The sequence below is a fragment of the Homarus americanus genome, unplaced genomic scaffold, assembly GCF_018991925.1.
Source record: "Homarus americanus isolate GMGI-L3 unplaced genomic scaffold, GMGI_Hamer_2.0 scaffold24922, whole genome shotgun sequence".
In the NCBI taxonomy this organism is placed as follows: domain Eukaryota; kingdom Metazoa; phylum Arthropoda; class Malacostraca; order Decapoda; family Nephropidae; genus Homarus; species Homarus americanus.
The window spans coordinates 5,794,222-5,812,094 of NW_024722610.1; the positions used below are offsets into that span (position 1 = coordinate 5,794,222).

General features: G+C 40.2%; 1 protein-coding gene across 7 annotated transcripts in view; it reads right to left on the reverse strand.

The window, feature by feature from the left end:
* LOC121862940 (anoctamin-7-like) overlaps positions 1-17,873 on the reverse strand; it is a 149,488-nt gene that overhangs the window by 11,421 nt on the left and 120,194 nt on the right. For all 7 annotated transcript variants that reach the window (XM_042361387.1, XM_042361386.1, XM_042361385.1 and 4 more), the window contains 7 exons: positions 8,179-8,347; positions 7,460-7,625; positions 6,758-7,015; positions 5,984-6,204; positions 5,028-5,120; positions 3,819-3,921; positions 3,191-3,357 (listed from right to left, as the gene is read on the reverse strand). In XM_042361387.1, coding sequence (XP_042217321.1) covers positions 3,191-3,357; positions 3,819-3,921; positions 5,028-5,120; positions 5,984-6,204; positions 6,758-7,015; positions 7,460-7,625; positions 8,179-8,347 — 1,177 coding nt within the window. The remainder of the gene's footprint in view (positions 1-3,190; positions 3,358-3,818; positions 3,922-5,027; positions 5,121-5,983; positions 6,205-6,757; positions 7,016-7,459; positions 7,626-8,178; positions 8,348-17,873) is intronic.

The following is a 17,873-nucleotide window of genomic DNA, read 5'->3' on the forward strand; positions in this document are numbered from 1 at the left end:
TAAGACCTGACCTCGTGGTGACCTACCTCTCTTTCTACCTACACCAACCAGCAAGCAACACCACCTCTTCCGCTTCTGCCTGGCGACCCTCGCTCCCGCCGGCGAGCATGGCGACCCACAAGCTGTCCTCCTCTGAGCACCCTCACCAACAAGCTCTCTCTAATCAACGCTTGTAACCATGCTGCCTTCCCAGCACCAAGCTGCATTGTACATCCAATACAATATGTATACAGAGAGCACATTGTGAGTTTCCTTTCTCCATCCCCTCCTGAGTGTGAACCCAAAGATCCCGTACCCAACAAATGGTGACCCCCGGAGATTCGCACTCACACAGGATGGAGGAGAAACCGATCACTCTCACAGTCTTCAAGCAACATGGAAGACTGGCTTACCCACGCAGAGGCAGCTCTCATCGGCTCTACAGCTACTGTCTCTACACCACAGGTTAGACACCCTAGAGCAGCTCTGCTACTCTAAGCAGACAGCCGCTCCTCTTCCTGCCCCAAGCACCACGTCCTACCGACCCCAGTACACCCGTCCTGCCTCAGATGCCGCCCCCGGCCCAGCAGTACCCCCTGCTGCTCCTCCTGATGCAGCCCCTGCTCCAGACGCGGCCCATGCGCCTGAGTGCGGGCCCACACACCCCTCTTTTCTCCCTCAGGTACTCCCTGCTACTGTCCTGCACCCTGCTGCTGTCGTGGACCCTGCCACTGTCATCCACCCTGCTGCTGTCACGGACTCTCCTCCGCTCCTGCTGACGCAGCCCCTGCTCCTGACCCAGGCCCACACACCCCAGCAGGCGCATCTGACGACTCTGTACCTGCCGTGAGGGAAGCACAACATTCATCGCCTCCACACACCCTTTTTCTCCCTCTCTACTCCCACAGATATTGTGTATCTAGACAGTTGTCTCCCCTAGCGGCCGGCTCATCCACGCCCCCACCGTTATGGCTCACATGTGGCATGCACCGCCCGTTCTGCCTCACATGTGCCATGCAACCCTGCAGACAACACGTCTCCTACACCGCCTGGAGGGAAGGGGGGAGTACTGTAGTGGATACCTCCTCTACAAACGCTGTTTGTCACTGAGTAGCCGACCCCGTGAATTCCCCAGTGTATGCCTCGTGGTCTAGGTCAACCAGCGCCGCTTTACATGACGGAGGTCAATTATTAAGCCACGCCTACCTCCGCTATATAAGACCTGACCTCGTGGTGACCTACCTCTCTTTCTACCTACACCAACCAGCAAGCAACACCACCTCCTCCGCTTCTGCCTGGCGGCCCTCGCTCCCGCCGGCGAGCATGGCGACCCACAAGCTTGTCCTCCTCTGAGCACCCTCACCAACCAGCTCTCTCTAATCAACGCCTGTAACCATGCTGCCTTCCCAGCACCAAGCTGCATTGTACATCCAATACAATATGTATACAGAAAGCACATTGTGAGTTTCCTTTCTCCATCCCATCCTGAGTGTGAACCCAAACAAACGTACCCCACAGTATCTACACACACACACACACACACACACACACACACACACACACACACACATATACACAATACAGGTAAAGGAAATTACTGTCACTACTGTAGAACGAATGGCTCCCTGTCCCAGCCGCGAAAATGCTGGCAACTTTAAAACTACCCGTAGAAATTCTTGGGTACATCCAGGGTGTCATCCGTGAAGAACAGAGGACCGCGAAATAAAAATCTGCGAATTATCCAGGCGTAATGTACTGTACAGTATATATTAGGTGGTTAGTCCATTAGATAGAGGTTCGTTAGAGGGAGTTTCACTATTGTTAACATTTGATAAGACATGAGATATTAATTCGAACAATTTCTGTAATACACTAACCCCTTCACTACGGGGACACCATCTTTAATATTTTATTTGACTAAAACCAAGTGATTTTATTCAGCACGGAGGGGATCCTGTACACGAGTGGTTAACCCTAAACATCCATTCCTTTATGTATAAGATGTATGTTGTGATGGGTTGAGTGCAGAGAACAAGAAAAAATAAAGGAAATATGTGGATCATGTGAAGCTAAGGCACCCAGCATATTTTACCTTAATAATACACACCCAAACACCACCTGGAGGGTTTAGGTTAGATTAAGTTATGTTATGTTTGAGTGGGTTAGCTTTGGGGTGGTTCATCTTAAGGTGAAATAAGGTAGGACTAGGGTGCCTAATCTTCATATGAATATTCCATGAGGAAATAAAGAATAGTTGAGAAATGGAATGTGAAAGATTAGTAAAAGTGTACAGTAATTAGTATATAATACTCACTCCTGGCATTGCATTCCTACACACACACCTTATATACTCTTGGGTTCCAGTCTTAACCCCTTGTATACTGGCCCCTCTCTGAGCTGGATAAAATTGTCTGATACAGCTCCTCCCCGACTTACAACCTACTCAACTTACGACCACCCGCACTTACGACTTGCCTCAGTTGTACCAAAATTTTGTCAAATTACGTATTTTCGAGTCCCAACGTCAGTACACAGACAAAATTTTTGTTTGTAATTCACTTTAAAATGGCTGGCAAGCTTAAAAGTGAGAGTTTTGTGGTGCTGAGAAGAAAAAGAGACACCCATTTTAGATTTTCTATGTATTATTTAAGCATTTTCAACTTACAACCATTTCGACTTACGACTTGGATTTGGGTCCCTAACCCCGTCGTAAGTCAGGGAGGAGCTTTTCTAAAGCTTTGGCATTAATCTTCATTTTCCATTAAAAGTCCTGATATTCTGGACATGATACAAAAGTACTGTACCGGTGTGTTGGTTCTGAAGGTCAACATTGTTCTACCTTGATGCATTACTCGGGACAGACACAATAGCTGTATGTGTGTAGATTTTAGCTCAGTGTAAATTAAATTTGGGCAGGTAAAAATAAACCAAGAGTGTCCTCATCTAGTTCTACAGATGTCAATATTAATGAGGGCTGTACATATATAAATTATCAACACATCAAAAAATTATGAGTGCAGTCATTTTATTCTTTTCTGCAGCCTTAATCCATTCAATACAGGGACGATACTTTTAATATCTTATTTGGCCAACGTTAGATGACTTCATTCAGCTCGGGGATGATCTCTTACACAAGTGGTTAAGAAACAAATAAACATCTTTTTAAAGTCAAAACCTGCATAAAAGACATGGCTTAACATGCCTTACTCACGTCCTCATTACGTAGTCCAAGAATCTGGTGGTAGTGGCCCGGGTAGCCAACAAAGCGACCCTTGAAGAAAGCGATGTAGAAGATGGACGAATAGAAGTTGACAAATTGGAAGATGAAAACCTTGAAGGTGAGATTATCCTCAAACTCTGACTGTGTCCGGTGCATCTCTGGAGAAAACATTATATCAATGTTGTTAACCATGGATAAGGACACCTGAGAATAGCCACCAGCTTATCTCACCTGATGATTAAACATCGTAACTCTACCTGGGAGGTTAGTTTATGCTAAGTTACATTGCTGGAGTGCTTAATCTGCAGGTGATCACATGGGTATACAAGTACTTGGAGAATATTTTTCAAGTTAATGTGATGAGAAAAACTTGATCCTCTACTAAGAAGCTTTTATCCTGCCTGAGGACATTTTCAAGATTAAATAAGCTGATTCAATCACTTGTAAAAACAAAGCACTTTAAGATATAAATGAAAAACCATACAAAACACACCTATCCTAACTTAATGTGAGCAAACCTAACGTTACCCTAATATATTCTAACTTAAACCTAACCTAATCTAACCTAACATATTAAACACCTATGAAGGACTTGCACCAGCAAGCTGTTGTGTCTTACCCCAGGTAGTAAGTCTATAGGCCAGCTTTTCATACACTCTACCCATACACATGATGATGATGAAGTTGACAACAGCGCCTGAGAGTGAAGATATTGCTTGAGCCTGAGGAGGACAATAGTTGGTAACTGAACTTAGGAGACATTTAATAAACAGTATAAGATGTACTGTACCTCAAGTATTAATTACACAAAAAGGATAATAGTTATCTTAGCTGAATAACACAAGAAAGTGTTGACTTATTATGAACTACTTAATGATAAAAGATGTAAAGTACCAAGAGTCATTGTACCGGTAAGTAAACCCAAGTCATATATGTTATACCTTATGGTAATGGTACAGTATGTCTCTCAGTGGTGGTCTCTTATAAAAGGTTAACAAAATAACTATCATAAGTACAGAGATCATTATTACAGACGGTTGAACGGATCCATAACCCAATAAGCATCAGGTTGTATAAAGTTATATTCACAACTGGCAGAGATGATTGTAACTACAACAGACAAATACTAGTTGTAAGGAACCCCCTTCCAGATCCAGCCAGGGGGCTAATGAGAAGAATCAATCATCTTAGTATAAGAGTTACAGAGACAGACAAGCACATGAGCTGCTGTCTAACTTATAAGTAAATCAAAAGTACAGTCAAAGAAAACACTTGCATTAAACTCAGTGTGCCTTATGTTCTGAAACCCATGATGAAAATTTTTGGTGAAGTTCCCAGTTCAGGCTTGAAGCTTAGTTGTCATTTCACCCAATTTCTTCATTGTGGATTTGAGAACATAACACAAGTGGGGTGTAACACGACTTTTTTCTTTGTACATTCATAATAAATATACAGTAATTACCAATACAGCTGAAAAGTAAAAGAAAAGCCCAAAAACAAATAATATCAACTGATGAGTGACAGCAAATACAAAAATAATCCTTGATCACAAATAAACTGGAACAGAAAATGAAAAGGATTTATCATTTTAGCATAACAGCGGTAACATGTCTACAGGATCTCTCACCAATATGTCAATGGTTGGAATCCTGCTTGGCGGGGACACATGGGGTGAGTGTTATCCAGTGTGACCCTCACTACCAAACATCACAGGTTTCCCAGACCCCAGTTTCCTCCTGCACTAACACTGGATTGACCAAATGTCAGAACAGCTCGTAAGCTGATAACTAGTGAAATGATAATTAAATGAGAAATAAAGGTACAGTACCTGTGACCTGAGAGCGTCACTACGGAAGAGAGGGATGGACACTAACACCCTGTAGATGATGACAGCGACGATGAAGATGATCACCAAACTCATCTGTCAGAAGAATTACATACTTCAGGCACACAGCTGTCAAAGGTAAAATTATATACTGTGCAGTACATCAGCCACACATGTGTTACAGGTAAAATTTATATCAAATCATATTAAAATTCATATATGGTAACACGAGATACAGTACAGTACTAAGGAATGATATACATGAAGTTTGTGAACCCCTTCCCAAAAGTTCATTAATAATAACATAATAAACAGGGTCTCCAAAATTATCTGACCAGATACAGTATAAGACTTAACCTCAAAAATATTATTGACAGAACATGGTGCAAGTGGAAGTCTACTAAAACCAGTGAGTTGCATCAGTAATGTTTTTAAGGTTAACTTTTATAATGAAACAGATAATTTATGGATACCTTAGCCTGTACTTTACTGTATTACATAAAATAATGAATTGAAATAGACAACTAATATAAATAAACCAGATCAATATTTCATCAGAACAACAAGAAATATAATACTGTAATGGTTTTGTAATGATATATTTTTTGCTTGTCTTTAAAGGCAGTCTAGGCATAGCTTCCCACAGTGGTCGATTACTGCACCCTAATACTGACCAAAGTTAACCTGACCGAACTTAATCTAAACTAACCAAACCTAACTTAACCTAAGCTTACCAAACCAAATAAAACCTAGGCTTACCAAACCAAACCAAACCTAACCCCTTCTTTTAGCATCCGGGAGTTTTAATCATCAGATGAAATAAGCTGGGGTTCCTAACCTTCACAAGGTCGTTTAACTGGTATTAGTTTTGGAAGTTTTGATGATTACGGAGCTATAACTTCTGAAGCTAAGGAGTTACCTGTAGAAGAGCTCAGTCAACACAGGGAAGGAACATTTACCATGATAAAGATGAGGCCAACACCCGCCATGATCCTTTTGGTTCTGATAGACTTTGGGAAGGAAGGTTCACGGACGCCTGTGATGGGGTTCTTCTCTTGACACGGGGCCTTGGCAGCAAACTCTGGCCGGGGTCGTTCTTCCTCCTCCTGGAAGTCCAGACAGTCCCAGTGGTGGGCGAGGGAGGCACTCTTCCTCTTCCAGTACTCCAGGAAGGACACAGCTGGAAGGAGAGGAACACCAGTCCAAAAACTAAGACAGATCTAACAGAAGATGGGCTAAGTGGACAACAAATAAGGAGAGGCCCACTGTACTAATACTGTACTTACTTTCTAATAACACAAACATAAATAGGTACAGTATTAACTGGAATGGAAAATAAAATAAAAACATAACAAAAAGATGGAAGACTGATCCTGAAGTCACATTCCCTAAGAAAATCCACAATCAAGAAGCTTTTGTTAATATGTCAGCCATGATAGAGTCTAAGACAATAGACCAGACACCATGTGGCAGGTAGGAGTGTGACAGACTCTGGGATAAATCATAACCCCTGTGATAATGGGACAGTCATGAGTGGCTACCTATCAGATCATTCTACTATTGTTTTAATCTATAATAGTCGAGCCTGAATTCAAATTAACATATAAAGCAATTGTAATATGTAATAATTGAAATTCAAATTGCTTTACAAATTACTGTACATGTTTACTTTGAAATCCATGAGATACAGATCCATAACAACTCTACAAGATAAGCTCGCCCATCATACACACCCCAGAACGACACGAATATGGCATAAAATACAGTGCCGGGATGGTCGAAGAGGTAGGAGATCCTGGCATTGACACAGATATCATTTAGATCCCAGAACACACAGCCAAGATTCTCGTTACACAGTGGACACATATTGAAGGTTCCAGGGTTGTTGCAGATCTCATTGGCCGGAGTGTTGTAGTTGATGGTGAACACCCCGTAGAGGAACACCAGCAGACCCACGATGGCTGCTGGCAGTAACCATCCAGTGTACAGACCTGAGGAGTGAGGGGCACGATGAAGCAGACGGCCATCACTGTCTTTATTGATGTTCTTTTGTGTGTGTGTGTGTGAGTAAAGCACTGTAGGTACTCCTGATCATGCTGATTAAAGATCTGTAGTTAAACACTCGACATTTGGTTAATTATTTGTTCCAATGAAGCTTGGAAAATGTTAATTAGTTTTGCAATGCTAATTACTGTACATGCCACTCTGATTTTTTATGGCACTCTTGGGTGTCTTAGTGTTAATGGGATGTACTAGCATAGTTAAATACATTAATTGCCAACTTCAAGAGAACATTGTCAAGTAAATGATTTGAAAGTTTGAGTACTGTACGCAGATCAAGATCAACAACTTTTATATATAAACTATCTTCTGTAATTGTAAGGCATCATGGGGATACACCTTAAAACTTCCCAGTACAGTCAGCACCAACTTACCTAGCCAGGCAAAGTAAATACCAATCTTCTCGCCGAAGTATTCCCTGATGTGGTCAAGAGGCTGATACTTGTACCACTTCCCCCAGCGAGCCCAGTAGTGGTACAGCACCTGGCGGGGGTTGAGCCGTGTTGGGTCGCGACATCCAACAGGATACTCGTACGGCCCCTGGGGGAGAGATGTGAAGCATTGACTGATGTGTCCCCTATTTCTGAGCTGAGGCTGGACCAAGTGACTCATGTATCACCAACCAAAGTACAAATATTAGATGACAAAGTGCAGCTACAACATGTGGCCGACAAAGATATTTACACTATAGCATTCTACAGTAGCACTAATGACAAATTCAGATCCATCGACTGTGGCGACTCAAACTATTTGAATAATTAACAACTTTGCCATCACAATAATGGCACTTAATGACTGGGGAGAGTTAGTTGCCAATTATTACTAAAGTGTTAAGAATCTTATTATTAAACTACTTGTATAGCTGCAGAACATTCACTTGTCTTAAATACATGCCATTACCATATCTTAGGAGGTTAGGTTAGTTAAGGTAAGGTTAAGTTAGGTTAAAATAGTTTAGGTTAGGATTGGTTAGATCAAGTTAGGTAAGTTAGCAAGATAATGGGAGGAGTTCAATCTAAAAGTAGCTTACAAAGGATAGTGCAAAGTACGACCACAACTCGGTACAAATACAACCATAACCACAACCACTCACATCATGGAGAGGGAAGGAAGCATTATAAACACCTTCCTCCACCAGCCTCTCGATGCCTATCTCGCCCTTCTTCCTCTTACCAAAGGTCGCCGTGGAGAGGATCTCGTGCACAATCCTCGACCTCTGGGTGTTGGTGAAGTACTGGTCAGGATTGTCGCTTCCCAGGAACCTGCCAGAGGGTCAAGTGATGTCACAAGGGCCAAAGGATGAACCAAGGTCAATGATTAAATGTTCATACAAGGTCAGATGCGGTCAACATTAATTGCTCATTGATAAAATAAGTTTTGGATAATAATATCAAAAGAAAAACTGATGAAAAAAGTAGATCTGTGAAACTAGATGAATAATGAACAGAACTAAGTTAAGCTGAGTCAACTGTGACCAAAGTTTACTTAGTTCAGATCAATAATAATAGATAAAAAAAAGTGGATCAGACTAGGTCAAGGAAGATGAAAGTAGGTCAGGCTAGGTCAAGGAAGATGAAAATAGGTCAGGCTATGTCAAGGAAGATGAAAGGTCAGGCTAGGTCAAGAAAGATGAAGGTAGGTCAGGAGTGGTCAAGGAAAAGGAAGGTAGGTCAAGGAATATATTAATTAGTTCAAGTCAACCAAAGTGGCTTGAGTGCAGACATGAAAGGAGTTATTGATACTAATATGCTGAAGTGTCAGGTGTGTGTAACATGCTTCAGTACACCCAAAAACACTACAGAAAGTGATATACCAATGACCAATCCAAAAACTATATTTCACTGGCCAAAAGAATATACTGGGCCTTAAGTATACTGTACAGTACTTTACTTTATCCTCTTTGCCACTGGGCGGTTGGCCACGTCTTTGTTACACACTGTTGGCAAGTACAGGCTCCAGAATGTATTAACTGCTCCAGTGTTGGTCAAGTCTGGCACTAAGGTGAGCATACCCAAGATTATACCAACACTTATTACTTACTACACAAATCTACTCCAAGTCAATAACATACCTGTACCCCTATCATGGTGGTATATCCTTATAAACACAACAAAATATAATCTTACTAAATCGGAAAAATATTGCAATACACATATAAAATCACTGTTATTATGCTGCATCTCATATACCTGAAGCATCAATATAATATATATAGTTTTAGGGGATGTTTTGTTTTGTTTTTTGCTTTTACTCTCATCTATACTAAGACAATAACATAACCTAAAACATAATAATATATCCAGGTTTTGTGCCAAATAAAATTAAAATTATTTAGAAAATATAGCAATGTAAAGTACTGTATAGCAAAAAAACAAATATAAAATCACTACAAATATAATCAAATATTATATACTGTTATAACTGTCATCAGTTTAAGTATTTTTGGAGTTTTTAATAAGCTAGACACAGAGAGTGCCTTAACATTGTTTTAATTCATCATTTTACAAGTTATCATCAAATTAGACATTCGGGTAATTGTGGTCTGTTACTGTTACTTTGTTATGACCTTTAATATCCAGTGTTAGTATAGTAGAGGAGGAAACTGTAGTACCTGGAGAAAACCTGCCAAATTGGGTAGAGTGTCTCACTGGATAACACTATCTATATGTGTGTCTCAGACCAGAAGGGGAACCAATAACAAAGTAGACAAAGTCCTGAGATAATTTGAACATCAAGTTAAAGCTAAAGTGAAATTCTGACTCCAGTTTAATGCAAAGTTCAAGCCCTAAACATTGATTCAACAGTGAAATAACATTATTCTACTGTTAGCTGTTCCTGTTATTATACCCCTATGATTGGTGTTTCATACATGCACAGTTGCTCACTCTCCAGGTGTAAGTTCTGCGCAGGCATTGCCACATCTGCGCAGTGCGTGTTGTTGCTCGCGACCTCTAAGATGGTGGCAGCTCAGCATTGGGCAGTCAGCAGATGGATTATCCTGCCCTTAGCTATCTCTATCCACTAACTATCCACATTTAACTATCCACACTTAACTATCCAGGGAAACTAAGACTAACAATTAACTATTATCTAAAATTTGTAACAGCAAGCAACGGAGGAGGGGGTACACGTGGACCGAGAGAGAGAGATAACTTTCTTAGGGTTTTCATTAAATTATTATTGTATTTACTTGATTATAAACACACACAGCATCAGTACTAATAAACCTGTTAGTAAATTTTAAAACACAAATAAATATTATACATCATAAAAGATCACAATATACAAGACTTGTGAGCATTTTAATTCTTAGTCTATGGGAGATTAAGCTTTAAGTAGACCAAAAATCCACAGTTAATCTCAGAGCTCGTCACGGCCCAGGCAAGAACTGTCCAAAATTTGGGACTGAAAATTTGTTCCTTTACGTGGTTACACAACACTCCCACTTACGGTAGTTAGAGGATAATTTAAAGTCGATATTTTCCACCACAATAATAATACTGTAATATGAAAAAGAAGAAGACAGAGTACTGTATAGCAAAAGACTGATCTGATGCGCACTTGTCTCAGGCGTCACCAGATGTGGATAAAACTTTAACAGCATTTTTAAAGTTTTTGAAAAGAATATAAATACAGAAATAAATAAAATAATGTAAATATTAGAGAGATTAAGAAGTATCTAATACTTGCTAAAGTTATGTAATTATAAATTATAACACGTGGTTATTTCTGTATAATTGTACTGGGCTGTTAAGATGGTGTAGTTGTTTTAGTGAAGAATTGTGGGTTATGTTTAGGGAACTGGAAACTGAAGAAATGGGAGTTTTGATGGCCTTTGTGTTGTAGTGTGGCAGCTGACACACACACACAAAACAGGTACATAATGCTCGGTATCTTCTTCTCACTATAAAAAAATTGGTGAGACAGGTAACTCATGACCAGGTATTGTCTCTCATTCTTGTTCATATTGTTACGGCCCTCCTTTCACCGCTTACCCAGCTTCTACCACTGGTTACCAGCGGCCAGGGTCGTGTGTACAGAAGCAGTAGAAATCTCACAAGTGTCGTCGAATTACCACTGGCTGTCCCGCCAGTCTCCGTAATTTCTCGACGATCGGTATCAGTGTACAGACAAGCAACAGGCAGGCAGATTTCCACCTGGTCACAGAAACACACTTGTGAACTGTAGTTTTTAATAAGCAATGATTCTTCACAACACTGTTCATAAGGTAATGTCTTCAGAGCTAGACTTCTCACTTCGAATATATAGTCAGCACACTACCAGTGAACAATTCCTTAGTCTTTTCACTTTATATTGATTACAACAATTCCACAATACTTGCACAACAAATATCTTCAGTTGTCCTCCTAGGCTTGTACTTCACACTCTGAGCAGAAACGGTCGACTGACTCCTAGCCTGCTCGCGGGTGTTTATATACGTCTCGTCAGACAATCCTAGAACAACCCAGACAGATCTTGAGAAGTTCTGATACATTCTACTCTGATCGAGGTTTACAATAGGAAGTAAACCATAAAAAAAATGCTGCAATGCATTCTAGAAAATTCCTACATACGTAATACATCAATATAAACAAGAAAAATCTCCCTAAACTTGCCAAAATAACTGCTACTTGGACAAAAAATCATCAAAACACCTAGTTTACAAGTATTATAATCCCAAATTATGCCTCGGCAAAACAATATTAAAATTTTTTCTCCTCTCTCTCCTTGTCTGTGATGGTCTTTCTGGGCTGTGAAATCACTTACAACAGCACCATCCTGCTTTAAATGGCACACATACAAACATTCATAGTCTCTCTCTATCTCTTTCATACACACACATACACACCAAATCCTCCTCTGGCCCTGAAGAAAGAAAGGAGGGAGAGAAATAAGGGAGGAAGAGGAGAAGGGAGAGAAAGGTGGGAAGGAGGGAGAAAAAGGAGGGAGGGAAAGAAGGGAAGGAGAGAGAGAAATGAGGGAGGGAGGGAGCAAAAGAGTGAGTGAATGATGAAGGGAGGAAGGAAAGGGAAGGAAGGAGAGAGTTATTGGGTGAAGAGAGAGAGAGAGAGAGAGAGAGAGAGAGAGAGAGAGAGAGAGAGTGTGTGTGTGTGTGTGTGTGTGTGTAAACAGTAGACAGTAAAATTTGGCGTGTAGTTACCTAAGAGTTTATCACAAGTGCCCGAGTCCTGACACCTTCATACGACTGTATTACTGTAATCAATCAAGCCTTAATTAAGTCTTTCATAACCTGAAGCGGTTAGCGTTCCCCGGTCACAGTCATAGGCTTGTGGGCCGTGGGTTCGAATCCTGGCGGGTTGAGCTGTTGATTGTATGTAGAAGTCCGCGTGCTTTATTGGGCTAACGAAATATATATATATATATATATATATATATATATATATATATATATATATATATATATATATATATATATATATATATATATATATATATATCCTGTGATGTTAATAGTTTATGTTAATAGAGAGAGAGAGAGAGAGAGAGAGACGAAGACAGGAACATAGAGAAACAGGAAACTAAAGTTGATAAGATATACAAAACACTGTCCACCAGCCGTCACAAAGTCCGTCAAAGTATATGAATAGAAAAAAGTTTGGAATAAAAAGTCCAGACAACCAGACAGAAAGACCTGCTGACACACACACACAGATGGAAAGAGACAGACTGAGAAACAAAGACCAACACACACACAGAAAAACAAACAGACAGAGAGACACAGAATGACAAATACAGACAAACAGAAAAAAACACACACTAGCCCCCCTTACCCCCTATTGTGTTGCCTCAAAACTTAACTAAAACAGAAACTCAAAAAACTTATGATACAAACTTCAAATTTATTCTAGAAGGTGTTTTTGGTCCAAATTTCTCCAAAACCAAGAAAAGCTTCGAGTCAAATTAGGGATGAAAAAAAAATCTAAAATAGTATTCTGAACATTCATATTAATTTTAGAGTCGAGTCGAATTTTTATTGTAATTTTTTATGACTCCTAAATTAGGTTAAAAATTATGTAAAAGACGAGTCTAATTATTTCTTGTTATAAATAATAGTTTCTCATACAAAATGACGTTATTTAAAAATATATTTATTTTTTATGTACAAACATCCAGAGTCAAAGTTTACATTGAAAAGGAAAATAGAAAATAATTTTTGGGGAACTGGAACAAAAAACCACAACACCCTTAAGAAAAAGTATTTTTACTGCCACAGTAGGATAAACTAGAAGGGAGAGAGAAAGAGAGAAAGGGAGACAGGAGGGAGACAGAGGGAGTGTTGACAACGAGCTTTGCTGAGGTGTTAAATGTGAAACAGATGGCCCTTGCCTCGGGCTGACTGGCTCGACTAGTCTCTAGCCATCCAGTGAGCCATCAAGTCAGGGAGTTAATAAGTCCTACATTAGACCCGAAGCACGTTTTGATTATAACCGCCCAATGAGCGACTGTGGGATAATGAGACTCTTGCATGTAGGACTCAAATAAAGCTCAACCCTTCAAATGCCTCTCACATGGGTGGAGTATGGGAGCGTCAGATCCGCACGGTGAAGAAGGTTCTCCAGGGGGTGATGGGCACACAAGTACTAGACGACGAGCGACTCAACACCCTGTTCTGTGCCGTGGAAGAGATCGCCAACGGGAGGCCCATCACCCCAGTATCCGACGACCCGAGAGACCTAGAAGCACTCACTCCGCTTCACCTACTGCGAATGCACGCGGGAACCCTGCCCATTGGAGGCGATCGGTCCATAGCAAAAGCGTACCGACGAAAATGGAAGCATGCCCAATTCATTGCAGACCAATTCTGAAAGAGGTGGGGTGAAGGAATATCTTCTGACACGCCGGCGGCGACAGAAGCACTTCCGGGCGCACCACAACGTCCGCACTGAGGACATCGTCATCATATCTGGACATCCTTTCCCAAGGAGCCAATGGATGCTAGGAAGGGTATTGGAGGCGGTACCGAGTGATGACGGCCTGGTGTGGCGTGCAGAAGTGAAGACGTCTAGTGACAAAGCTCTGCCTATTGGAGGGAGTCGGAGAGTGAGACGCCCGGCAGACAATGGGTTTCGAGCAAGCTCAACAGGGGGAGTGTTACCGCCACAGTAGGATAAACTAGAAAAGAGAGAGAGAGAGAGAGAGAGAGGAGAGAGACAGGAGAGATACAGGAGAGAGACAGAGAGAGAGACAGAGGGAGTGTTGACAACGAGCTTTGCTGAGGTGTTAAATGTGAAACAGATGGCCCTCGCCTCGGGTTGACTAGCTCGACTAGTCTCTAGCCATCCAGTGAGCCATCAAGCCAGGGAGTTAATAAGTCCTACATTAGACCAGAAACATGTTTTGTCTATAACCGCCCAATGAGCGACTGTGGGATAATGAGACTCTTGCACGTAGGACTTGAATAAAGAACAATCGAGTCCTACGTGCAAGGATCTCATTATCCCACAGTTGCTCATTGGGCAGTTATAAGTATAAATATATTCTTTTTAACAATGAACATCTAGAGTCAAAGTTTATGATAAAGAAAATAAAGACAAAAATTCATAAATTTTCCCAGAATAAGTACAACCACTCTTACAATGAGTCTTCTTTCTGTGTGACTCTGGTAACATAATACAACTTACAACAGTATACTCACAACTCCTCAATAGTGTAATCTTACTGTAAACTTAAAAAACAACTTATTACAACCCATTAGAGAATTGTACAATATTTTTACAACACCATATACAGTATCATCATGCGCTTAATTAGACTGAACAAAAAGATATTAATTTGATTATCATTACCTTTCGCAATCAAGGTATAAAAAGGTATAATACAAAATATTTTATCTATACCGACTGATTTTGGGGCGGGAAAGAGGATGTAAACAATGCGGTTCTTCTCCTCGTTTTCTCAGTACAGTATTTATATTTATTTTCTTTACTCCCATTCTCAAAGTCTTCTGGGTCACCTTTTATTTTCTGAGTAGTTCTTGTTTTTCTTTATCAGAGTTTTCCTAATATTTTCCAAAAGCTCTCATCTTATTCATGTTTATTTTATTTATTGTCTTAAAATGGGTTGTTAATATATATTTTTTATTTTTAAATGTAAATTATGTATAGGAATGACCCTTATTTGTGTGTGTGTGGTGTGTGTGTGTGTGTGGTGTGTGTGTGTGTGTGTGGTGTGTGTGTGTGTGTGTGGTGTGTGTGTGTGGTGTGTGGTGTGTGGTGTGTGTGTGTGGTGTGTGTGTGTGTGTGTGTGTGTGTGTGTGTGTGGTGTGTGTGTGTGTGTGTGTGTGTGTGTGTGTGTGTGTGTGTGTGTGTGTAGTGTGTGTGTGTGTGTGTGTGTGTGTGTGTGTGTGTGTGTGTGTGTGTGTGTGTGTGTGTGTGTGTGTGTGTGTGTGTGTGTGTGTGTGTGTGTGTGTGTGTGTGTGTGTGTGTGTGTGTGTGTATGTGTGTGTGTGTGTGTGTGTGTGTGTGTGTGTGTGTGTGTGTGTGTGTGTGTGTGTGTGTGTGTGTGTGTGTGTGTGTGTGTGTGTGTGTGTGTGTGTGTGTGTGTGTGTGTGTGTGTGTGTGTGTGTGTGTGTGTGTGTGTGTGTGTGTGTGTGGTGTGTGTGTGGTGTGTGTGTGTGTGATGTGTGTGTGTGTGTGTGTGTGCGTGTGGTGTGTGTGTCGTGCGTGTGTGGTGCGTGTGTGTGTGGTGCGTGTGTGTGTGGTGCGTGTGTGTCCCCAGGTGGGCTATTCCCCGTAAAAAAAGAAAAAAATAAGAAGCTTTTAACATGCCAGGTACAAATTAGTAGCTCCAGACATTCCCGAGCCCATAAAACTCCCCAAAAAGAAGATTCTCACATATACCTTAGTTAAATATCTCCACTAACTTCAAATACCTACCTGACTCACATATATACCACAAAAATACCAGACCTAAAATGGTGCCAAATTTGCTCTGAGACTGTAGTAAAAGCACACAGGAAGGTCAATTTTACTATGATTAGGTTTCTTTTGTGGGCGAGATATTTATGCTTATGTTCAATAGATGACGCCACTACGTAAAGGAGTTTCCCGTCTACGGTTTAGGTGTAATATTTGTAGTTTGTTAGAAAATATTACTTTTTACTAAATTTATCCAACTGGAAATTGTATTGTCTACTAGTAATACTGTATGTAATTTAAGCTTTCCCTACTCAAGTAATGCAATAATTAAGCAGTAGTTAAGCTTTCTCTACTCAAGTGATGTAGTAGTTAAGCTTTCCTACACAAGTGATGTAGTAGTTAAGCTTTCCTACACAAGTAATGCAGCAATTAAGCTTTCATACTTTAGTATTGCAGTAGCTAAGCTTTTCTATTCAAGTAATACAGCAGTTAAGCTTTCCCATTCAAGTAATACAGCAGTTAAGCTTTCCCATTCAAGTAATACAAGTTAAGCTTTCCTATTCAAGTAATACAGCAGTTAAGCTTTCCTATTCAAGTAATACAGCAGTTAAACTTTCCTATTCACGTAATACAGCAGTTAAGTTTTCCTATTCAAGTAATACAGCAGTTAAGCTTTCCTACTCAAGCTGTGCAGGAATGTTGTGAAATCTGTAGTTGCTGTAAAGTTTAGACACGACAGATCCCATTGTTCCAGGATTCCTAATTGTTACTTTATCCAGATATTCCAGTATTACTCCAGACATTCCAGTATTGTTCCAGACATTCCAGTACTGTTCAAGGATTCCTAATTGTTACTTTATCCAGACATTCCAGCATTGTTCCAGCATTCCTAATTGGTACTTTATCCACAGTGAAAAAAGTATCAAATTTTCCCATAAGTCATTAACAAACAACAAAGTTCAGTACAATAGTCTACAATACATCCCTTTGTTTTAACTATGATAAGTCTACAATAAAGGGGAATAGAGATAAACAGACAATAAACAAGAGGCAGAAGCAAATGTATGACAAACATTAAAAATAAACTAAATAACATTAATAAATGGAAGAAAAAACATTGGAACATTGGAGGAATTTCATAAGGTCAATTTAAAGAGTTTAAAAGTGTCAGTTTATACAGCTTAGTAATGTCAGCTTAATGAGCTTAGGTGAGGTTAGGTTTAAATAACTCTGTCACCTCAAAAAAGATACAAATTAAGTTCTAATTCACTCTTAGTCGCTTCAAAAGTTCTAATTCCCCAGTCTTTACTAGAACTATGTAAGTAAGTTCTAAGTCCATCAAAGTCATTTCCACCATTCTCTACAGCTAAATCATTATCATGCACATGCTCAGTGACATAATACAAAGATAAAAGGGACGCTGGTGTGTGTAAACTGCTGTGCACGATCTTAATTCAGACGTTCATTATTACCGACGTCCAACGAGTTTGTGGTAAAAGTTCAAGAACAGTACAGCAGTCAAAACAGAAACTAACTTCTTATTGCCCACTAAGAGTCAAAACCAAATAAAAATCATTACCGGTATGTACTTTAGATATAGAAGTAAACATGTCAAAGTCTCCACCACAACTCAGTAATTCAACGCTCCTTTGTTTGTTTCCACACACCAGCTGATAACGATCATATTAAGACTGAAGCAAGATACAGTGTGCAGAAGGGGTTGACGCCAGAGTCTTTGATAAGTCATGAACGCAAATGATTAACTTTATATTCCCTCTCCACAGTTATTAAGTCTCAGTGTAATTATTGAGTTTCTCTGTCACTTTAACCTAATCTAAGGATAAGTTTTTGGAATTAATTTTGAAGATGATGTTGAACTTTTGCACCACCTGAAGATTAGACAACCTAG